The sequence below is a fragment of the Lissotriton vulgaris genome, chromosome 2_1, assembly GCF_964263255.1.
Source record: "Lissotriton vulgaris chromosome 2_1, aLisVul1.2, whole genome shotgun sequence".
Classification (NCBI taxonomy): domain Eukaryota; kingdom Metazoa; phylum Chordata; class Amphibia; order Caudata; family Salamandridae; genus Lissotriton; species Lissotriton vulgaris.
In genome coordinates, this window is record NC_141687.1 from 526,728,449 (window position 1) to 526,752,842 (window position 24,394).

Here is a 24,394-nt window from a genome sequence, read left to right on the forward strand (position 1 = left end):
AAGCCTGTTTTCTCAAAGACTTTCTTTGCCGATCCTCAATCTCCGGCAGAGCAACGATTGCACTCTTTGGACATCAAACGATGCCTTAAATTTTACATCAGCAGGACTGCCCCTTTTTGCAGGTCCGATCAACTGTTCATTGCCTACGGACGCATGCGTAAAGGGTGCCCTGTTACCAAGCCAACTATTGCACGTTGGATTTTTTCAGCCATTGTCTTCGCCATCAGCAGGCCTCTACGATCTACAGTGAGGGCTCATTCCACCAGGGCGATGTCATCCTCTACTGCCCTGTTTGCTGGTGTGCCGCTTCATCAGATCTGCCGAGCAGCCACATGGTCCAACCGGCACACGTTCCCGAAGCACTACTGCTTAGATGCCATCAACGAGGCGGATACGGCAGTGGGACAGGCTGTCCTTCGTCATCTTTTTAACTAAGGTGAGCCTCTGTCTTCCCTCCTCCGCTATGGATTTTATGATTGCTATCAGTACTTACATGACTGTATCATTACTGTCTCTTTGGTTTTCTCCAGGCTGTTGCATAGCAATCTGACCTCTTCGGATGTTACTGCTCTCTATTCTATTCAAGCATGTGAATCTATAAAAGCCACCCTAATACTGGAGAAGAACAATTGTTACTTACCTGTCAACAGGTCGTTCTCCAGTATTGGTGTCTTTCATAGATTAACATGCGAACCACCCTCCTCCCCTGGAGAGGCTCGCTTCGCCTCATCGACTCTTTTGTTACTCTAGTGCTACGAAAATCTGAGGGTCTGAGCTCTGAGGAGAAGGTTCTGGAAGGGTGCTGGCACCTGATTGGCTGTAGTTTGGACTAACATAATGACAGGAATATGTTACAAGTGTTTTTTCTCTCTCATGTATTCCTATGTAGGAATTGTTTTTTGAGCCTTTATGTATTTACTACTACTATTTCATGTGTTATGTATTTACATACATATGTTATTGGTATGTTATTGCGATTTTATTTACCGTGGAACTCCCACTTTGACGACTGGGAATATTCAAGCATGTGAATCTATAAAAGACACCAATACTGGAGAACCACCTGTTTACAGGTAAGTAACAATTGTTCTTATGGTCTCTAAGTTATATATTGCTCAGATGTTCAAAAATCCTAGTTTTTACCTGTCTTGTAGTCATGACTACAAGAGAATAGTTATAGGACAGCTGATCAAATAAACCACATTGTCTGAATTGCAGTTAGTATGTCTAATAAGCTTCCAAAGGAACCTTAGTCCTAGATCAACCATTTTCAAATTGTTAGTCAATGGGCAAGCTTTGCATGCTCCACATGCATAATGTCCCACTACTGGTGGTAGGCTCCACATACTTGGTTCACTTTTAGTTCTTCTATTGTTGGTCTTGTATTTACCAAGGTGTCTCTCGGGTTCGCACTCTTCTTATATGCGAACATTGGTGTGTGTGTGTAGCTTCAAAACCCATGAATTTAGGATACGCGATACGCCAGTTCGTTTTTTTACTATTTTCTTGACACAATTGGAAGCTTTGCTGAATGTTGTCACACAATGTTTTTTCTTGTTTTAGTCTCTCAGGGGTCTCCAGAAGGCATACCCAGTTATTATTTTGTGCTTGTTTCCATGCTTTCGAGATAACTTGTCTTGGGTAATTCCGTTTCTGGAGTTTGGTGCTAAGCACTTTTGGTTCCACCTCAAGCCAAACTCTTCAGGTTACCCACAGACATTTACCCAACCCAAATAGCCCTTTGGTCGGGTCACACAGAAAACCGATTTCTTTTCTAATGGTGCTACTGTCAAAGTTCTGCTGAGGACCTGCAGAGCAATCAGTCACTTTCACATGGATGAGTAGCTGGGACTATCATTAGGTTTCACATAATTCTGGCAATTTTGTGACTGAGGCTTTGTATAGGAACAAAGCACAAAAAATACAGTACTAGCAAAAGATGCATCCATGTAAGAATGGAAGGGGGATGGTTCTAAAAATATTACTTTATTTTTATTTGCGTCACAGTGCCACAAAGACACTGCGTGCTTTCAGACCTTTTGGGAATATATTGGTTGTTGTTTTGTAAAAAGTCTGTTATTCCACTAATGTCCGAAACTGAAGGGATGCCCTGTCAGAATACAGATTTAATCAGAATAACATCCCTACTATAACAAAATAAGCAGAATATACTTCCAATTTTTTTTAAATAGAGAAAGCTACCCTAGCACATCTTTCACATGTAAACATTTTGTGGAGAGGGGAAAGCTGTATCTGAAAGACACGTTAGTGATAGATTCCTTACCTTAGAATATCCCCAGGCGTCAGACTGGATCCGGAAACTTTTGCGTAGCAGTACCCTTGCACGTCGGTAGGCGTCGTCTGCGGCTCCGCGTCCGTCGTCGGCGCCGTGATGACGTCGTCTGAGTACTTAGACGCCGCCGCCGCGTGCTGACGTCAGTTCTTCTTTTTTCCGCGCCAGCAAGCGCAGATCTGGAAAAAGCAGTAACCCTCAGTCAATTTTTGACAAACTTTTTGATCGTTGTTGATCTTTTCTCGAAGTCTTGCGACTCCGATCGGTGCCGTAGGGATGCCTGGCTTCAAGCACTGCGAGGATTGCGACCGCACGATGTCGGACACGGATCCTCACCACCTGTGCCTCACTTGTCTAGGCGTCGACTACGATGACAAGGCCTGCTCCGACTGCCGGGCCCTCTCTTCGAAAGCCAGGCAGGAGCGGTCCCGCAGGCGACTCGAACTCCGGCAGTCGGCCCTGCGCCGCGAGAGGTCCCGGTCCCACGGGAGGTCGAGGGACAGGTCGCTGGCTCGGAGCCACCACAGTTCCGAGAGCAGGCCGCACTGCTCCGGGTCGAAGTCGTCGTCGGGTAAGAAGCACAAGAAGTCGAAGAGGCGTCATCGCTCTTCGGACTCCCCCGCAACGCTCGGGTGACACCAGCCACGCTGCTCGGTCTGAGTCGCGGGCGCCGCGTCACACTCCATACCCTCCGGTCCCTGGGCGAGACGCGACGCCGGGGGAGATCGAGCACTTCCTCATGGCCATGAGGAAACTCTCTCCTCCGACGGGCTCCGCGGCGCCTTCGGGCCCAGCGGACCCGTCTGGGGCCTCTAGCGGGTCGGGGGCTTCGGCCCTGACGCCGTCTGGTGCTTCGCCGACGCCTTTTGACCCGGCGCCGTAGGGCCCCACAGTCCAGACACCGCCGGTGCCTTCGGGCCCGGCGCCGCAGGGTCCAGCGGTCCCGGCGCCGCAGGGTCCAGCGGTCCTGGCGCCTTCGGGCCCGGCGCCGCTGGAACCAGCGGTCCCGGCGCCTTCGGGCCCGGCGCCGCGGGATCACTCTAGACCTTCTTCGGGATCTGGATCGTCGCCGGTGGACCTTACGACCTCCTCGGCGTCGGGCCATCAGGTGTCACCTCCGGCGGCGCCGTCCCAGATACCACCTTCATTCCTGTTCCGACGTCGGGACGGCCCCGCTGGGCGCCGCTCCAGACGTCGCTTGGGGAGTTTCACTTCTATGAACAGGCCCCATTGGTTGAGGACCCTGAGTATCAGGAGATGGGTGATGAGGAGGACTGGGAGGGGTCTGAGGACCCTCTGACCCGGGAGTGTCAGTCTCAAGAGGACTGGCAGGAGACCTTGGGGAGGCCAGTGGCCTGGACACCTCTCCAGACATTGGTTTTGTCTCCCCTCCTACTGTGGCTTCGGAGGAGGGGGCAACCTATAGTGTGGTGTTGATGAGGGCTGCCAAGGCCTTGGGCCTTGAGCTCCCCGTCGCGGCCGTGAGGACTAATCTCCTCACTGAGGTCCTTAAACCGCAGTCAAGCTCGGCCGAGCCTCTGCTGCCCTTTAATGAGGCCTTGACAGACGTTCTTTTGGGCACCTGGTCCAAGCCCGATACGGGTTCGCCCGTAGATAGGAACGTGGCCAGACGCCACCGCCCGGCCCCGGGCGACCCATGTTTCCTGTCCACCCAACCCACCCCAGAGAGTCTGGTCATCCAGGCCTCCAATTCCCAGAACGCATTCCCGTCGGCTCCGCCGGACAGGGAATCCAAGAGATACGAGCAGTACGGGAAAAAGATCTTCTCCTCCCTTAGTCTGGGACTGCGGTCTTCCAACACCGCATGCCTCTTGGGCCGCTACACCCACTCTCTGTGGGAGACGGTTGCGGAAGTGCTGCCAGAGTGTCCGTTGGAGGTACGGGCCAAACCCTTGTGGAGGGTCGAGATGCAGCCAAATATTCCATCCGGTGTGGGCTGGATACCACCAACTCACTAGGTAGAGCAATGGCAACGACGTTGGCCGATTAGGCGCCACGCCTATTTGAGGTCCGCCAACTTTTCGGCAGGTGTCCAGAAAACTCTGATGGACCGTTTGATGGCCGTCGCCTTTTTGGCGACAAGGCAGACCATGCGCTTGAGCGCTTTAAGGACTCCAGGGCTACGGCCAAGTCCTTGGGCCTCTCGGCCCCGCGCCAGCAATCTGGTGCCTTTCGCTCCTTTCGTGGCCACGGAAGGGGCGTCCCCACACGTGCTGCCAGCCAAACACCGCAAACTAACATCCAGCGCGGTGGCGGCCGTGGGAATCGCCGTGGAGGCGGTCGGGGTCAACGGCGAGGCCAGTCCACACCCTCCCCCGCAGCATCCACCTCAAAACCCTCCTAATCCGTGCCTTTCGGCCCATGTGACGCCAGTGGGGGGCAGCCATCACCTCTCTCACTGGCGCACTATAACTTCGGACAGGTGGGTGCTGCAGATTGTCCGAAGGGGCTACTCCCTCCCCTTCGAGACGACCCCCTCAAGCCATGCCACCGCAACACCACTGCGTATTGGGGGATCACGTGCGGCTTCTGCAGGAGGAAGTTTCGGCCCTCTTGGCCAAGGGGGCCATCGAGCGCGTTCCAGGGCCAGAAGTAGGACATGGTTGCTACTCCCACTACTTTCTGGTACCCAAGAAGGTCAAAGGGGGCCTGCGCCCTATCTTGGACCTACGGGACGTCAACGGCTTCCTCCGGAAGGAGAAGTTAAAGATGCTGACTCTGGCTCAGGTCTTAGCTGCCCTGGACCCTGGAGACTGGATGGTAGCGTTGGACTTGCAGGACGCTTATTTTCACATGCCCGTCCTGCCGGCCCACCGGCGTTACCTGCGGTTCACGGTAGGCCACGAGCACTTTCAGTTTGACCGTGCTCCCCTTCGGCCTTACCAGCGCCCCACGGGTGTTCACAAAGGTGATGGCGGTGGTCGTTGAAGACAGGCTCGCCCCAGACGGTCGTCAGCCACCTCCAGACGACGGCAGACCTCTTGCACCAGCTGGGGTTCTCCATCAATGTGCCGAAGTCACACCTGTGTCCCTCTCAGAAGCTCCTCTTCATCGGAGCGGATCTCGACTCTGCGCAGTTTCGGGTTTACCCACCCGAACAGCGGGTTCGGGATATACAGGCCCTGATTCCAATCTTTCGGCCTTTATCCCGAGTTTCGTCAGGTTGACGCTGCAGCTTCTGGGGCTGATGGCTTCCTGCATCCTTCTGGTGCACCACGCCAGGTGGCGGCTGCGGGCTCTGCAGTGGGACCTGAAGTTTCAGTGGGCCCAGCATCAGGGCAACCTGTCCAACCATGTCCTGATCTCGGAGGGCACTGCGAGACAGCTGCAGTGGTGGCTCACGGACCGCGATTGGGTCAGCGGCAGATCCCGCTCCCTTCCCCCAACCGGAGCACGTGGTTGTGATGGACGCGTCCCTCCAGGGCTGGGTAGGCCACGTGGGAGAGGCGGAGATCAGAGGACTCTGGTCTCCGGCGGAGTCCCGGCTCCATATCAACCTTTTGGAGCTGCGGGCGATTCGTCTAGCACTGAAGGCATTCCTCCCCTCTGTCCGAGGGAGTGTAGTGCAAGTGTTCACGGACAACACCACCGCCATGTGGTACTGCAACAAACAGGGCGGGGTGGGGTCGTGGACCCTCTGCCAGGAGGCTCTGCGCCTCTGGCAATGGCTGGAACATCAGGGCGTGACTCTGGTGGTTCAACACCTGGCAGGTTTATATATTGTAAATAACAAGGACCCCCTGTTTAAGTTTGATAATTCGTACTTCAGGGAAAAACTATTGTGTGCATAAAATTTAAGAGACAATAATGTAGGTAGTTGCCAAAAAAGGAATTCTAACAATTCTAAAAATAATATTTCACTTTTAATTGGTTTATCAAGTTAAAATAGGCAATTATTATACAGAAATAAAGTTCATACAACAATTAAACACATATCCATCTCATATCAAAATTATTACATAAAAAACTTAAACAGTAATACATTACATAATCATTAAAAATTAAAGAAAAAAAGTGGCAAATAATACTCGACGCGCGTTTCGGCGTTCAGAACAACGCCTTCCTCAGGAGCCACAATCTATACCTGGAAAACATAATAACGGAATATAAAAAATACATTCGAGACATTATTTTAAAATTAACACCAATAGTATGAACCGTCATTATGTGAAACAGGCTCAAAGCACATTCCAATAGACATTCCATTGCAACAATTCCTACCTACATGTTTTGGCAATATATCATTTGCAAAACAAGTTACAAAACTAATCTATATGTATCTGAGCAGTCGTAGTAACCCCAAACTAAATTTATGGAGAAACTAGGGAAAGAAGTGTTATCTCCGAAATAGAAAATGGGAACACTTCACAACTTTCACTTACTAATGTTTGGTCACACCTTTTTAGTCCTATTGTGTTTCTGTATCTTGCAATTCAAGGACCAGAGGTATAATGGTTACCAAAGAATCCCAACTACTGATAGAAGGGAGGATATATTATTATCTGCTGAACCGATTTCATTGATAGGCACAACACAGACTGCTTACTAATAACAGTTTCATAAACATTCAATTTGCAAAAAAGATTATCATGGGTAAGTTCTCAAACATTCTTTCCGATCAACTCATTGATTACTGAGATCCAAAGACGGTCTGTTTGGGCATTTAATTCAGTAGAACCAACTAAGGTGTAACACAAGGTTGTCTCTTTAGTCTGTGTATAAGCTTACCTATAAGTAATAAAAGAATCCGTTGAGATGTGGGATTCTGACCATGACAATTCGCGTTTCCGAAAACTGCCTCGTGTTTGATTCTCATAAAACTAGACATCAAGCATAAAGAACACAATAAGAAAAATTATAATATTGTCAAGTAGTTATCCAGGGCTAAACTCTGGAGTTGCTATTGAACTTCTGTATTTTTAAGCAATGAACTACTTACATATTAAAGAGCTTTATGCAAAGACGAGTTCGGCGGCCTTTGAAGGTATAAGTTTATCGGAAACCATTTCGTCAAGGATTTTCACTCTCCGGTACGGTTCTAAATGGTGGCAAGAAACCGCATATTATACGTCAGCGATACTTAATGTGTAAAGTTTAGAGCCCATTGCAGGTAATCCGAGAATTATATTTCTATTTTCTTACCGTAATTAGACACCGAGTTGATATTTTCTCAGTGGAGTTTATATCACAATTTATTTCTCTGCACGATGACTCTTATATGTCTGTGCTCCCTTTAACGTGTTGCTAAGAAGAAATAAATAAGTCCAGGTTGTAATAATATATACGGTGATATTCAGTGGACAAACCTAGTTTCGAAAACGCCTCTAGCAGGCCTCTATCGCTCTTTCTTACCATGTTATGCTGGACGCTGCGTATACTGACTGCTGGCGTCTCGGGCCGTTAGTGAAAATGTTAAGCTGATCGTATCTCATTAGAGTTGTTAGCTTGATAATTTTGCTGTCCGTGCTCCCTTTCACATGAAACTAGGAAGGATTAAATGAGCCCATGTTATCTAAATGCGAGCAAAATTACTTCGAAAAAATTATACGTAGTTTTAAAAGGTTTTTTAGCTACTTCTTACCGTGTTAATACGGACGCTGCGTTGGATATTTGCTGGCGTCTCTTCGGGGCCGTAAGAAAAGGTATATCACCTGAGGTGATCTTGAGCCGTATTTAAATATAAGGGGACACGTGATGTGCGGTATCCTATGGGGACTATACCTTCGAACAAAAGGGAAGGGCACGGATTGCGTAACAACTCGACATCGGACACTGCCGAAACGCCGAGACATACCCACGTGGTCCACATAGACCATCAATACTAGGAAACCCGAAGGATACCGGAAAACCCGAAGGATACTTGGATATTCAAAAACCAAAACCATTTAGATATTTGACGCCACAGTGCCGTATCATTCCAATTCTAATAGAAACAATACAAACAGTAGTCAAGTTTGATGTTCTGACTTTCTGACTCTAAAAAATACACCCATAAATTCCAACGATTCAATCCTTACTCAGGATTACATTTCATTATATATTACATATATATATATTATATGTAATAAATCGCAAGATTAGTGAAAGCTGACACAGAGTATAAGGAAAAATGGTAATTTAAATTATTGCATTTTCCCATGGAATTTCGCTATTTAAACCTTGTTTAAAGGTATTAAAAACAAAAATCCAGTAAACTTCTTTTTTCTTCCTGGCGGCACAACCGCCTTTACTGTCTGCAATCCGTATTTTTTCCAAAATGCGCCAATGGAAATCTTCAGGTTTATGGTTTTTCTCAAGAAAATGCCTAACTAGTGGTGCTGTCATCTTTCCTGTCCTGATAGCTGATCTGTGCTCAGTAAGACGCACTTGAATGGACCTACTAGTTTCGCCTACGTAGCCAAGGCCGCAAGCACATTTAATGAAATAAACCACATTTGCGGTTTTGCAATTCCACATGTCTCTTGCTTTGGAAACAAAACCATTGTGGACAAATTCTTCTCCTTCAATGATCCTATTGCAAGATTTACAAGAGGAGCACTTTACTGTTCCTCGTACGGGTAAATTATTCATTATGGACCTCTGAATTAAACCAGATGTGGCATCAGTTGTCTTAAATCTAGAATGAACAATTCTATCCTTTAGGTTTTTATTCCTTCTGTGTGCAAAAAGTGGCTTCATAAGCACATTTTTTGAAGTGGGATTGCAATTGAGAATATGCCAATTGGCATTGATGATTTGTCTCACACGCTCATTTAATGTAGAGTGTGTGGTCACGCAGACAAGTTGGTCCTTAGCAGGTGCTTCCTTAGGTTTCAGGAGACAGTCCCGGTCATAGAAGCGCGCTCTTTTGTAAGAGTTCCTAACTAATCTATGTGGGTATCCACGTTCCAGAAACTTCTGTCGCATAATGGCTGCCTGTCTATCATAGTCAGAGAGGTTCGTGCAATTTCTGCGGACCCGCAGAAATTGGGAAAAAGGAATGCTTTCGCGTTGGCTTTTGGGATGAAAGCTACTGAAATGTAACAGCGTATTACTTGCTGTTTCCTTGACAAATAGATCAACCTCTAATTTGTTGTTGTTTTCTCATATTAACAGATCCAGAAATTCTACTTGGCTGGTACTATATTGAGCTGTAAATTTGAGATTGGTATTAGCCAAGTTTATCCATTCGAGGAATTCCAAAAGGGATTCTTTCCCATTGGTCCAGATAAAAAAGATGTTGTCTATGTATCTGGACCAATGGGAAATAGATTCAAAGAATGGTGCTACCTCATTGTCAATGAACTTGTCTTCAAAGGAAGACATATAAATGTTCGCTATCGAGGGGGCCACCGAAGCGCCCATGCTAACTCCCTTAAGCTGGCGATACAGGGTTTCTCCAAACTCAAATGTGTTTTCTGTTAAAACAATAAACAGACAATCAATAAGAAATTTCTCAGGGCATATTATGTTATGTCTATCAATAAACCAGTCTGTTGCCTTGATTGCCTCATCCAGGGGTATATTGCTATACAAGGATTCAATATCCATTGTAACCAAAATGTCCCTGTTGGGTATAAAGTCTAGATCCTCAACTATGTTGATCATATGTCCTGTATCCCTAACATAAGATTTGATTTTAGATATATGGGGTCTCAGGTAATGATCTATGAATTTCGACAACGGTTCAGTTGGGGTACCAATTGTGGACACAATAGGTCGGTAAGGAGGGTTCTGCATATTCTTGTGTATCTTAGGGAGTCCATAAATACATGCTGTCTTGTTTTTGTTAGTATTAAAGTATTCATATTCTTTATTATTGATGTCTCCATTCGTTAAGGCCTCATTTGTAAGATATTGAATTTTTTTTTTTAATACTATTCATAGGATTAGAGTTAATCTTAGTATAAGTGGAGCTGTCATCTAGCATTTGTATCATGTTCTTTTCATATTTGTCAGAGTCAAGTACCTTGATACCTCCTCCTTTGTCACAACTTTTGATTATCAGATTCCTGTCAGATGATAATTCTTTTAGTGAAAGGGATTCTTCTTTACTCAAGTGATATAAAGGTTTGGGAACAAATCGGAGAGATCTATCAAGTTTTTGGAGGACCACTAGTTCAAAAGCTGTTGCTTCTGGACCTACTTGGTCTAAACCTGGACAGAAGGTAGAGGGTAGTGTTAACTCTCTTTGTTCAGTTTGTTCACTATTGGATTCATCCGTAGTATCAAAACTTTTTAAGCCTGATCTTTCTAAAAAAAGAAATGATGTCTTTATACAATTTAAAGATGTTAACATTTGTATGTGGTACAAATGAAAGGCCCTTAGACAGCAAGGCTTCACTCTGATTATCTAGTGATTTGGATGATAGGTTAAAGATGGGAATTACATTCCCTGACCCCAATATTGCCTGTTCCGGGTTTCTCTTATGAACTGGGGTTCCTGCTGGTGATGCTGTTGCTGGTGATGCTGTTGCTGGTGATGCTGTTGCTGGTGATGCTGTTGCTGGTGATGCTGTTGCTGGTGATGCTGTTGCTGGTGATGCTGTTGCTGGTGATGCTGTTGCTGCTGATGTATTTGCTGGTGTTGTTGGTTTGCATGGAAGTTCCCCCTGGTCTGTCCTAGTCCCTGAAACCTTACTCTGGGACGACCTCGGCGAGGCCCTCTGTTGGATAAAAAAGGACGACGCTGAGGTCTAGAGCCAGCATACGTATTAAAACCTCCTTCTGGTTCATAATAATTGCCGTTAGGGCCCTCACCCTCTGAATCTGAACTGTCTGTAAAGTTGTTGACCTTTTGTTGGACATTCCTAGATTCATCTACAAAGTGATTTTGTTGATAAAAATCCTTACATAGATAAGGGTATGCTGTCTCTTCGCTATAGAATCTCTTGTCTTTGTTTAATTTATCAGTTTTTCGTTTATTCAAGTAGTTGGCAAAGGATTCTAAATCTTTATTATATTCCTCTATCTTCTTCATAGCCTCATCTACCCCATTAAGTTGTTTCAATTTTTCTTCCAACTCCTCTATTTCAGTTTTAATAGCTGCTGCTAATTCTTTAGATGTTCCTACAATTAGAATCATTAAATCTCGCGAGCATCTATTCGCTATGTGACTCCACTTTTCTAAGAAGGGTCTATGGTGTACAAAAAGACCAGGTACATTCCGTACCCTTAGCCCATTCGGAATGATACCAGTTTTTAAGTAGGACAACATGAACTCACCATGAGCCTCCATCCGAATAAGCTTCTTTTTTAATTCTACAAGTTTTTTTCCTTCATCATTACCTATGGTGATAGGGGTGGCACTACTGGAGGAGGCTGAAGTGCCAACCAATATAGCGAATTCATCGTCACTGAACCCAAAAGTTTGAAAAGTGGCCATGGCTGGGAGGAAACAGATAATTGGATGTTAACAACTGCTCAGATACTTGACAATGTATTTAGTAAAATTCTTTTCAATGAGAACAGCCCTACACAGACAAGCTGTGAGAAATATATTGTAAATAACAAGGACCCCCTGTTTAAGTTTGATAATTCGTACTTCAGGGAAAAACTATTGTGTGCATAAAATTTAAGAGACAATAATGTAGGTAGTTGCCAAAAAAGGAATTCTAACAATTCTAAAAATTATATTTCACTTTTAATTGGTTTATCAAGTTAAAATAGGCAATTATTATACAGAAATAAAGTTCATACAACAATTAAACACATATCCATCTCATATAAAAATTATTACATAAAAAACTTAAACAGTAATACATTACATAATCATTAAAAATTCAAGAAAAAAAGTGGCAAATAATACTTGACGCGCGTTTCGGCGTTCAGAACGCCTTCCTCTGGAGCCACAATCTATACCTGGAAAACATAATAACGGAAAATAAAAAATAAATTCGAGACACAATTTTAAAATTAACACCAATAGTATGAACCGTCATTATGTGAAACAGGTTCAAAGCACATTCCAATAGACATTCCATTGCAACAATTCCTACCTACATGTTTTGGCAATATATCATTTGCAAGACAAGTTACAAAACAAATCTATATGTATCTGAGCAGTCGTAGTAACCCCAAACTAAATTTATGGAGAAACTAGGGAAAGAAGTGTTATCTCCGAAATAGAAAATGGGAACACTTCACAACTTTCACTTACTAATGTTTGGTCACACCTTTTTAGTCCTATTGTGTTTCTGTATCTTGCAATTCAAGGACCAGAGGTATAATGGTTACCAAAGAATCCCAACTACTGATAGAAGGGAGGATATATTATCTGCTGAACCGATTTCATTGATAGGCACAACACAGACTGCTTACTAATAACAGTTTCATAAACATTCAATTTGCAGAAAAGATTATCATGGGTAAGTTCTCAAACATTCTTTCACCGCCATGTGGTACTGCAACAAACAGGGCGGGGTGGGGTCATGGACCCTCTGCCAGGAGGCTCTGCGCCTCTGGCAATGGCTGGAACATCAGGGCGTGACTCTGGTGGTTCAACACCTGGCAGGTTCTCTGAACGCCAGGGCGGACGAACTCAGTCGCCGGTGCATGATGGATCACGAATGGCGTCTGAACTCTGACGTGGCGCAAGTCCTCTTTCTGCAGTGGGGAGAGCCTTGGTTAGATCTATTCGCCACTGAAGAGAACGCGCAATGTCATCAGTTCTGCACGTTGGAATTTTCAAGGCGGCACTCGCTCGGAGACGCTTTTCGTCGCAAGTGGAGTTGTGGTCTGTTGTACGCCTTTCCGCCTATACCACTTCTGCCCAGAGTGCTGAAGATCAGGCGCGACCGGGCACAAGTCATCCTTGTGGCTCCGGACTGGGCACGAAGATACTGGTATCCCGAGCTACTCAGTATGTCAGTCGGTCCCCCGGTTCGTCTGCCTCCTCAGGAGGACCTTCTGTCGCAGCAGCAGGGGACGGTCCTCCACCCAAACCTGTCCAGTCTCCACCTCCATGCTTGGAGATTGAGCGGCGACAGTTGAGGCCATTTGACTTGCCTCCTGAAGTCTGTAACATCATTCTGGCAGCCAGGCGTCCCTCCACAAAGTCGGTATACGCCTGCAGGTGGAACAGATTTGTGGCATGGTGCACAGCAAAGGCTGTGGATCCTCTTTCTGCCCCTCTTTCTGAGGTTCTTCTTTTTCTTCTATCTCTTGCCCAGCAGGGCTCTGCTCTGGGCACTATCAAGGGCTACCTTCCTGCCCTTTCAGCCTTTTTGAGGCTACCTGATCAACCTTCTTTGTTCAAGTACCCTATTGTAAATCGATTTCTGAAAGGCACGCACACGTTTCCACCTGTTCCCTTTGTGATGCCTCAGTGGGACTTGAACTTGGTTCTTACATTTCTGATGTGCGCTCCCTTCGAGCCACTCCACAACTGTCCTCTTCGCCTTCTTACTTTGAAGACTGCCTTCCTGGTAGCCATCACCTCTGCCAGGAGAGTGAGTGAGCTCCAGGCTCTATCCTGTAAGCCCCCTTTCTTTTCAGTCCATCCGGACAAGGTTGTGTTGCGGACTAGGCCCTCTTTCCTACCCAAGGTAGTCATGGCCTTCCACATTGGGCAGTCCATCACCTTGCCCACCTTCTTTCCGCCTCCGCATCCCTCAAGCGTGGAAGAGAGGCTCCACCGTCTGGACCCAAAACGTGCGCTCTCATTCTATCTGGACCGCACACGCCAGTTCCGGGTGGATGACCAACTCTTTGTTGGTTACGTGGGTGCTAAGAAGGGGAAAGCGGTGCACAAGCGGACCATCTCGCGGTGGATCATCTTGTGTATCCAGGCGTGTTACTCCTTGGCAAAGAAGGAACCCCCTATTGGGCTGAGGGCTCACTCTACTCGAGCCACAGCGACTACTACTGCCTTGGGCCGAGGTGTGCCCTTGCAGGACATTTGCCGGGCAGCTACGTGGGCCTCGCTGCACACGTTTGCAAGACATTATTGCCTGGACAGCCAAGTCCGGAGCCATGGCTTCTTTGGCTGTTCCGTCCTCCAGGACTTTCTGGTGTGATTATTGGTTCGCAGACCCACCACCGGGGATGGTATTGCTGGGGTATCTATTCTAAGGTAAGGAATCTATCACTAACGTGTCTCTTTCAGATGCACAAGTTACTACTTGTGTAACGATATATCTGTAAGAGACATTAGTTAGTGATAGATTCCTTACCGACCCACCCATCCTCCCCGTTCTGCGAACCGATACCTAGGGTTAAGGTCATCCCCTTTCAGGGCCCTTGTTTCATGGCACCAGTGTTGGTTTTTGGCATAGCTCTGCGGTTCTGGCGCGGAAAAGCTGCGTCTAAGAACTGACGTCAGCACGCGGAGGCGGCGGCTAAGTACTCCGACGTCATCACGGCGCCCACGACGGACGCGGAGCCGCAGACAACGCCTACCGACGCGCAAGGGTACTGCTACGCAAAAGTTTCCGGATCCAGTCTGACGCCTGGGGATATTCTAAGGTAAGGAATCTATCGCTAACTAATGTCTCTTACAGATATATCGTTACACAAGTTTCTGTTGAATTGTTGCCTGCTCAAAAATACATTTAAAAATGTTTTACGAATGTTTAGCACTAATGCCCAGCATAATATCCATTCTAACTTTTCACATATGTTGATATTTTGATATATTTTTTTTTTTGTCTAGTGGCTGAGATTGGAATATCAATTGCTCTTAAGTCATTGATTTGTGTTTCTTTTCAGAAAATAAGCGAAGTGAAGCTTCAGGAGGTGAGTTGGAGAATGGGGAGCAAAGTGATTCAGAAGATGGGGACATGAATCAAGAAAATGGTGACATTGATGCAGTTCCTGTTGATGAAAACCTCTTCACAGGCGAGGACTTGGATGAGCTAGAGGAAGAATTAAACACACTTGATTTAGAGGAATGCTGAACTATAGCAAATCATTTGAATGAAGAATGTCGCCCTACACAAGTAAAAAAAAAAAAGTCAGACTGAAATTTAATCTGCCTATAAATCTTAAATCCTAAATGGTTATTTATGCTTTTCAAAGCAACATATAACAGACTTCTAATTATTTCTTGATCTCGTATGTTGTCATGCTGGCATCCAATATGTTTTCCGAATTTTTCGTACCTTAAACTGAAAGATCTTGACAATTGTGTGGATTTTACAGCACTGTCATCAAAAATAGGAACTTGGCCTGTTCGAGATGAGCAGTAGATGGTACCAAGCACCATCATCAATGACACTTGAAAAACCCTTCACACAGAAACTGAACTTTCAGCAAAAATTGTATTGAATTGATGGAGATTGCCTAAAGAGTAGATCAAATTTTATGGAACTGCTGCGTGTTCCAGTTCATCCTGATTTGTTTTGGGGTGCTTGCATTTTAGAGTATTTTGAACTATTGAACAAAGGAATGCTAATAATAGAGGTGCTCGTCTTTCCTAGCACCATACAATAACTTCAACAATTTAAAAATCATCCCTTTCACATTTTGCCAACAAAGAGTTGTAAATAAAAACGATCTATTCTACACCAGATGTACTTGATTTATAGTGAGTCTTTTCTGTGGTACAGAAATGTTTTATTGTCTTAATACGTACTCAATCCGTTTTCTTAATTTTTTTTCCTACATTTTTGTTGAAGACCACATTTGTATCTTGATTTGTCTCGAACAATTATTTTCCGATTTATTAAAAAATATATATATTTTTAATTTGAAGGCCAAGTTTGCTACGGTGCTTGTGTATTGAAATTGATTGCAAGTATGCAGACACCTCAATGTATTAGTGTGTAATCCTGTTTTGTTTTCAGAAAAATACTTTATAATCACTTCTGACTATTCAGTATACATCCTGGTAGTTAAGAAAAATAAAAATGGTCATTTGACAACTCCTTATAAAACAAATACAAAAAATATACTTCTGTAGTACGAGATCTCTTTGTATAGTCATAATCTAGTGAATAGTCCTGCTCATGTGCGGGGACCCCGGAGCAATCAAAAATCTCTTAAGCTGTCTTCTTTGCAGTACTGCATAGACACTTAAGAGAATATTAAAGACAAATAGTGTAGCCTATACATGCAAGGCTACACTGTCCAGTGCTTTAACTAGAAATGCAAGGATATTCCACAAATACCCCACTTAGACCTGTCTGCCAGGTTTCACCATGGAGAACACTTGCCCCCTTCACCAAATCCTTGGAATGTTAGAGAGGAAGGACAGGACAGACAAGCCCCATAGGCTGCCATTAAGTGGCTTAAAAAGGGATACCGTGCCTTTAAGGAAACTTTCCAGAACTCTCCTGGTATCCCAGAATGCACAGCAACTCCCTCCACTTTCAGTTCCCACTTTGAGCGGGACTATTCACTAGATTATGACTATAACTGAGATACCCCAACTACAGAACTGGAGTTACAGGTAAGAAACTACTTCTTATAGGTTTGATGGAATTGCAGATCTTTTAGGTTGGTTAATTTCTTCATTTTCAAGAAGCCTGACAGCATTTGGCCTTCGTTGTAGGTAAAGCACCTTGTCATTACATATTGACAATTGCAAATCTGAAGCCTTCACCAGTGTGGCAGCAATAGTTTGTTTATTGTAAAAGGCTAGTCAGCAGCACAAGACGTGCCAGGGATTCACATTTATAATTGTAAGAGCGGCAGGCTGTAGCCTCTCTTTTGTATTTCCAGTTTTGATGGATTTCACGTGTAGCAAACAGGCCGCATTGTAGCCTTGGGTATTTCATCTTTACCTCCCCAGGGATTGTGATTTTTAAATGCGGTACCACTTTATAGGAGTAAACTGGACCAACAATGGTGCTGACTCCTCTTGTGTTAAGTAATAAAATGTACGTGGCTTTTGATAAGATCTTGCATTTTTTATATAATTATTTTTAAGTTTGAGTAGGTTAACCCTGAATTCTGTCCAATTAATTGGCCTATTCTACATAACAACCCAGCATCCATGAACTTACCAATGTGGCTCAGAATCACAAGTAGTCTTTTCATCTATACATTCCTGAAGACCAATGGGAAATATTGTCTCAAGCCAGGGCATTATCCACAAATAAAACTTGGGCCAATGGAAACAATTTTGTGTATGGTGTGGTCAAGGTCTCTTTAAATCTGTACTCCATCAGTTTAGCTGTCTGAGTTTAAAAATGTGTATCACAGTGCACCTTGCATCTATTTTCTGCTTTACCAGTGCCACTGACACGCCATTTCTGTGGGCTAATAGCTATAAATGTCTTTATTAAGGGTCTCTTTAGGGCTTTACCCGAAGTGAGACAGCCCCCAATCACTACTAAGCAACTAAGTACTCTGCTAGCTCAAATGAGGAGAAGTCCTTTCAAGCTAATACACAAAGCACGGGGGGCGCTAGAGGGCGCCGGGCAAGATGGCCGCACGTATGTGAGGCTCTGCCGAGACCGTTTTATATCCTCTTAATATCCTGCATATCCTGCTGCTGACACCGACCAACTCGATGGCAATCTACAGCTAAAGCGTTGCGGCGTAAAGTGCGACGCTTTTATTTCGCCGAGCGGAACGCCGGACCTGCTTTCCTGGCAGTGGCGAGCTGCGCCGGGACCGGCTCTGGAGGCGTGCGGCCCTGCAGTTTGACCCCGGCGGCTGCTTCGAGGATCTGCTGCACCTTCCCCGGGACGAGGAGGCTGAGAAGGTGACTGAGACACGCGCTGGTGGAGGCGAGGGCAAGTCTTGTCGGAGCGTGAGAGAGCGGAGATCCTGTGACCTGGAGCTCGGCCCTGCTGTGCGCGGTGAGTGGGGTGGGGTTCTAGGCGAGTCCGGGGCTGCGGAGGTGGCGCTGGGCCGCACTAGGCCGCACCGACCGGTAGAGGCGGTGCTGGAGGAGTGCTATCGGCTGGATGCACAAGGGGGGGGGGGGGGGGGGCATTGCTTGTGACAGGGCGTAATGGCTGGGCTAGCAAACGGGCCGAGTGTAACGGCTGGGCTAGCAAACGGGCCGAGTGTGGAGCCCTGGCCTACTGACTTGGCGTTCTTTATCCCTGTTCAGCAGTTGCTACTAAACCAGCGGGGGAGACCGGGCGCTTTCAGGCCTTGTCGGCTCGTGAGCATTGGCTTGGAACTGCATTGTGAGGGTGATTAGGTGGCACTCTGCCCCCGGAGTACTGCTGCTGGGACAGGCTGTGGAACTTGAGTCGACATGGGCAGCCCAAGATTAACTTTGATGCCAAGAAGACAGCGATGTCGTCTTCACAGGCGCCCCCAGACAGTGAATCCACTGGGGCGGTTGGTGGTACCCCTAACCTGGAGGCCACACTGGTAGCGATGCAAAAGACGCTCCAATCCATAGAGGGCACTATGGAAGCGGTCGATCACAGACTTGACCACATGGCGACTCAGTTTGACCGGCAAAATGAGCGGATGGGCGAAGTTGAGCAAAGAGTCTTCCACAGAGGACGGGCTGGCTACGGTGACCACTACGGTGTTTAATATGCAGCGTGTGTTGGCGGTAATCCAGGCAAAGAACGAGGAGTTGGAAGGGAGATCCAGAGGCAATAACATCCGCGTCACGGGCCTGCCGGAATCTACGAATGTGGGTAGGATGGAGGACTTCATGGAACGCATGTTAGTTGACATATTTGGGTCTGACCAGCTGTTGCGTGTGATTATTGTGGAGCGCGCACATCGTTCTTTGGCGAAAAGACCAGTACCTGGGGCGCAGCCCCGTCCCATCATTGCCCGCATTCTTAACTATAGAGATCGTGATGTCATCTTGCGTCTTGCACGGGAGAAGGGTACTGTGGAGTATCAAGGAAATAAACTTGAATTCTATCCGGACTTCACAGTAGCGGTGCAAACGGCGCAGAAAGAATTCGCCTTGGTGAAACAGCTCCTTCGCGCCGAACATATTCCGTACGCCATGCTGTATCCGGCTAGGCTTCGGATTGGGCTTCCATCGGACAACAAAATCTTTGCTTCTCCTAAGACGGCCATGGACTATGCCAAAAAGCAGAAAAAACGTAAAAGGGATTCAAATGTGGCGCAGGATGGGGAGGAGGAACTGCAAGATGAGGTGGTTTAAGTGTTTGCTCTGCTGCTATTAACTAATAGCTGACCTCCATGTGCTGTGAGCTGGGCTGCCACTCGGCTTCAGGTTGTTCGACTTCCTAATGCCTTTCGGTCATGCACTTTGTATTGAGGGAACACTGTTATCGTTTAACAAGCTTTGAGTGGCAGCCACTTTTGACTATTGCATATGCTTCATTCACTGGGATTTCCATGGTTGCACAGTTATTACATTGCTCTGCCATTCATCCAAGTGTCATTGAAAAACTGCACGGGGGGTGGCTATGTTGGGGAGGGTCTTTGCTGTATTGGCACGGCCTTTGGTGAACTGCTCGAAGGATACTGAAAACTGCACTCTGGTGATGTTTGTTTAAAATGTACTGAGAGTGACATTGCGGCGATGTTGGACTTGTTTCTATGCCAATTGCCGAACGCTATAGGAAACTGAATCTTTGATCTCCTAGTAGCTGTAGAGTTGGGGTGGGAGGAGTGGGATGTCTACATGGCTTCTACGGTCCGCTCTTCGTTAGTTTACTAGTGAGAGCTGTGTGTCACTACGCCCCTGACATGGGAGTTCCCCACACACTAATGGTTGTACTGTTGGGGTTTTGGGGTCAGGGAGGTAGGGGACAGCTTTGGCAGGCTTGGGGTGTTGAAGTGGGTGGAGGGGGGATTTGGGACTTTCGGAGTTTTTGGGTCAGGGCGATCTGCTTTGTGTTTTATGGCGGGGGGTTGGATTAGACTGGACGGGAATTGAGTAGATCTTGGTCACTCGGTGGCCTACCATGTGAGGCATTACCTGCAGATTCTTGTTTGTTTGCTTACTGTATGCTCTGCAATTCCTGTGGGGCATTGGGATTGTTCTATTGTATACAGGACATACTCAAGGTCTGGTCGTATGGATAGGGGGGGTAAACTTACTTGTATTACCTGGAATGTGAGAGGATTGAATCGTCCACAGAAAACTAGACAAATGTTGGCATTTCTGAACAGGCACGGAGCACAAGTTGCTTTCATACAGGAGACACATCTTAGGGGAAAGGCGGCTGAAACTGTGCGTAAACAATGGGCCGGCACCAGGCTGGCTTCGAATTATTCGAATCGGGTAAGAGTGGTCTGTTTAACTCAGACACTCTGTTCATCACCACCCCCTTTTCTAAATCGTTTTTGGCCACTATAGGTGTGGCAGGGTATACTCAGACATGAGTCCCTTTCTCACTGCTCCATCAGGATTCAAGCAAGCCGGGCCGAAGAAGGCTGAAATGCCAGAAACCGGTCCCCGGTAGCTTGTCTCCTTTCTGGTGAAGAATTGGCTTGGTAGTTTAGTCTGCCCTGTTCCCATGATGCACTGGGCCAGGGACAGACTGATTTGCATATAGCCAGGTTCTGAGCTGGGATGGGGCAGTGAGATAAATAACGGTGATGGATCAAGCCCTGATCTTTGGACTGGGTAAGAGTGGTCTGTTTAACTCAGACACTCTGTTCATCACCACCCCCTTTTCTAAATCGTTTTTGGCCACAATAGGTGTGGCAGGGTATACTCAGACATGAGTCCCTTTCTCACTGCTCCATCAGGATTCAAGCAAGCCGGGCCGAAGAAGGCTGAAATGCCAGAAACCGGTCCCCGGTAGCTTGTCTCCTTTCTGGTGAAGAATTGGCTTGGTAGTTTAGTCTGCCCTGTTCCCATGATGCACTGGGCCAGGGACAGACTGATTTGCATATAGGCAGGTTCTGAGCTGGGATGGGGCAGTGAGATAAATAACGGTGATGGATCAAGCCCTGATCTTTGGACTGGGTAAGAGTGGTCTGTTTAACTCAGACACTCTGTTCATCACCACCCCCTTTTCTAAATCGGCTTCGAATTATTCGGCGTACGCGCGCAGAGTTATGATTCTGAACAAAAAAAAAAGTAACGTTTGTACCGCTGCATGAGGAGATTGACGAGGATGGTCGATATATCATATTACATGGCAGGCTGTGTGGCACTCTGGTTACGCTGATTAATGTTTATGGGCCAAATGCTGACGACCCCGACTTTTATGTCACTCTATGGAATAAGATCTACCTGCTGCCCCCATCGGCTATAATTTGTGGTGGGGATTTGAATGTCACTCTTGATGGAGCGATGGACAGGAAACATGATAGGCCTTATGCGCACAAGAGAGCGGCTGATGCAGTGAGAGATGGTATGGGCGGGCTTGGAATGGTGGATGTGTGGCGATTGAAATATCCTGGGAGAAGAGAGGGCACTTGTTACACATCAGCACATGACACGTGGTCGAGGCTGGACTATTGGTTGGTGACCCGAGATGTCAGCGGATGGGTGATGGGTGTTGGGCATCTGCCTCAAACGATCTCTGATCATGCACCTGTTTGTATGGAGGTGTGGATGCCGTTGCATGCACCGGCCCCCTTCTCCTGGAGGCTGCCGGCGGATACCTTGACTGATTTGGTATTGCGTGAACGCCTGCGGACGATTATTGAGGAGTTCTTTGATAAGAATGTTGGGTCTTTTGAAAGTATGTGTACGGTGTGGGAAGCCTTCAAAGTGACCATACGGGGAGCATGTATAGGCCTGCAATCGAGTGTGCTTACATCGCTGATGGATGCTATGGCTAAGTTGGAGGGGGAATTGTTGTTGCTTGAACGACAAATGGAGGAACTTCCTGAGGAGTCTTTGCTGGCCAGTATTCGACTGAAAGTTACTGAATATAACGAGCTAGCGGATCAGGAGGTTAAATTCCTATCCAAGCCGACTAGAGCGCGTTATTATGGTGAGGGGAGACGTCCGGGGCGAGGATTGGCCGATCGGATAAAAGACCCTTGGGCTAGACATTGTGCAGTGCAGGAGATAGAGGATGGGGATACCACTGTCACTAGCGCGACTGGCATCCTGAACTGTTTTACGAAATATTATGAACAGATGTATGAGTATAAGGAAACGGCGGGGTAGGAAGAAATCGCACAATACTTTGAAGATATAGCGCTGGTCTGGGTCTCGAGGGGTCAACAGGAATTCCTTATGCATCATATAACGGAGGGGGAGTTTAGGGATGTGATAGCGGCCTTGCCGAATGGCAAGGCAGCAGGCACTGATGGGTTACCATCCCAATTTTATAAAGAATATGTGGATCTTTTGCTACCACACCTGGCAATGGTTCTAGAGGAGGCGGTGGAACAGGGTCAGTTCCCGACTACAATGAGAGAAGCACTTCTGGTTGCACTGCAGAAACCGGGTAAACCACAAAATAAGTGCGAGTCGTATCGACCCATGTCCCTTATGAACACCGATGTTAAAATCATAGCTAAAGTGTTGGCGACCCGGCTACGCCTGCTCCTCCTGGTCATGGTGTTACCGGATCAGTCTGGATTTATCCCCCTCCGATCTACCACTCACAATTTGAGAGCCCTCTTTGCGGTGCTACATCTCCTCAAACCAGATTTGGCTGCGGTGGCTGTCATGCTAGACGCCGCGAAAGCCTTCGACTCAGTTGCATGGAGGTATATGGTCGCGATATTGCATCGTATGGGAGTGCCGTTTTTCTTTACGTCACTGGTAACTCTGCTCTACACTAATCCAATAGCACGTGTACGGGTAAACGGACGTGTATCGGCTCCGTTCCCTGTGCGGCGAGGGACCAGGCAGGGCTGTCCCCCATCGCCTTTACGATTTGCTCTTGTGATGGAGCCTCTGGCGTGTGTTCTGAGGCAGAGATATGCGGACGCTGCCCTGAAGTTCCCTCTTCGGTCTCTGGCGGTATCCATGTACGCCGACGATATGGTCCTCTATGTGCGAGAGCCTGCGCGATATCTTGAACCCATACAACGGGAATTCATTCGGTTTGGCCATTACTCGGGTTTTCCATAAACTGGGAGAAATCCATTATGCTGCCACTCACTGATGTTACAACCCCCTTTCCCTTGGAATTCCTGTTGGAGTGGGCTACGGAGCCGGTGCGTTACCTAGGGATTTGGATGCATAGGGAATGTCAGGAAGTTATTCAAGCTAACTATGGAGTAGCGATCTCTAAACTGGAGGACCAGGTGGCACGCTGGATTCGGCTCCCTCGCACCTTCGCTGATCGTGTATCTCTGATAAAAATGGTAGTTCTTCCGAAATTTTTATATCTTTTTGTTAATATTCCTCTCCCGCTTAAGTCGCATTTCTTTGCCAGACTGCAGTCTTTGCTGATAGCCTTAACCTGGACCGGTAAGAAACCGAGAGTGAAATGGGATGTACTGACTAAGCCGTATGACTTGGGGGGCTTCGCCATCCCAGACATGAAACTGTACTATTTATGCGCCCAGGCGCAGTTTGCCGCCTACTGGCAGTTGGCCCCGCCGTATACGCCACATGTGTCGCTCGAGGCCAGTGCAGTCATGCCCATTCCACTGAAAGCAATGATAGTCAACACCCACTCTGTGTTTGATAAGGGGGAAGTGGACACGGTGCGCTCCACTGCTAACGCTTGGCGAGAATTGGGTAAACGAGCAAACAGACTGCCGTTATACGCCCCTGACATGCCACTGCTGTATCACACAGAGATTTCGGTCTCCAGTGAAATTGGAGCTTTGCAGGTCCTACAGGGTGCGGGGCTCAACACAGTTGGGAATCTTTTTCCAGGTGCCTCGTTCCTCTCATTGCAGGCTATGACGGACTGTTCTCCGAACACTGTAATGTCCACGTTTATATATGCCCGGCTCCGGGCTGCCATACACACCTTATATCCTACGTATCCGGAGGAACCATTGACGCTGGGAGCTTTGCAATTGCTATACACTGCACCGGATAAAGTAAAATTTACTCTCCAGGCTATACCGAGCCTCGCAGCAGGACGAGGGTGGAGGCGCAGTGACAGCCCAGGGCTAGATGGGACGGGTGCCTACCAGACACGCTAACAGATGATGAGTGGTCTGAGTGCTTCTCCATGACCGGGGGTTGGTGGCCAACGGCAACTTTCGCCTTATTCATTATAAATGTTTGCAACAATGGTACTACACGACAGTTCAGTTAGTTAGGTATGGTCTCCGAGAGACGTCTCAATGTGTCCGGTGTGGGATGGACGATGCGGACTTTGTACA

At 46.9% G+C, this 24,394-nt stretch overlaps 1 protein-coding gene across 1 annotated transcript in view; it reads left to right on the forward strand.

Annotated features, from left to right (window-relative positions):
* The window catches only part of ZC3H15 (zinc finger CCCH-type containing 15), a 283,862-nt gene extending 268,061 nt beyond the window's left edge, over positions 1–15,801 (forward strand). The window contains exon 10 of the mRNA XM_086955460.1: positions 15,002–15,801. Within this exon, the coding sequence (XP_086811586.1) occupies positions 15,002–15,189 (188 nt within the window). The 3' untranslated portion in view covers positions 15,190–15,801. The remainder of the gene's footprint in view (positions 1–15,001) is intronic.
* Positions 15,802–24,394: the final 8,593 nt, after the last annotated feature.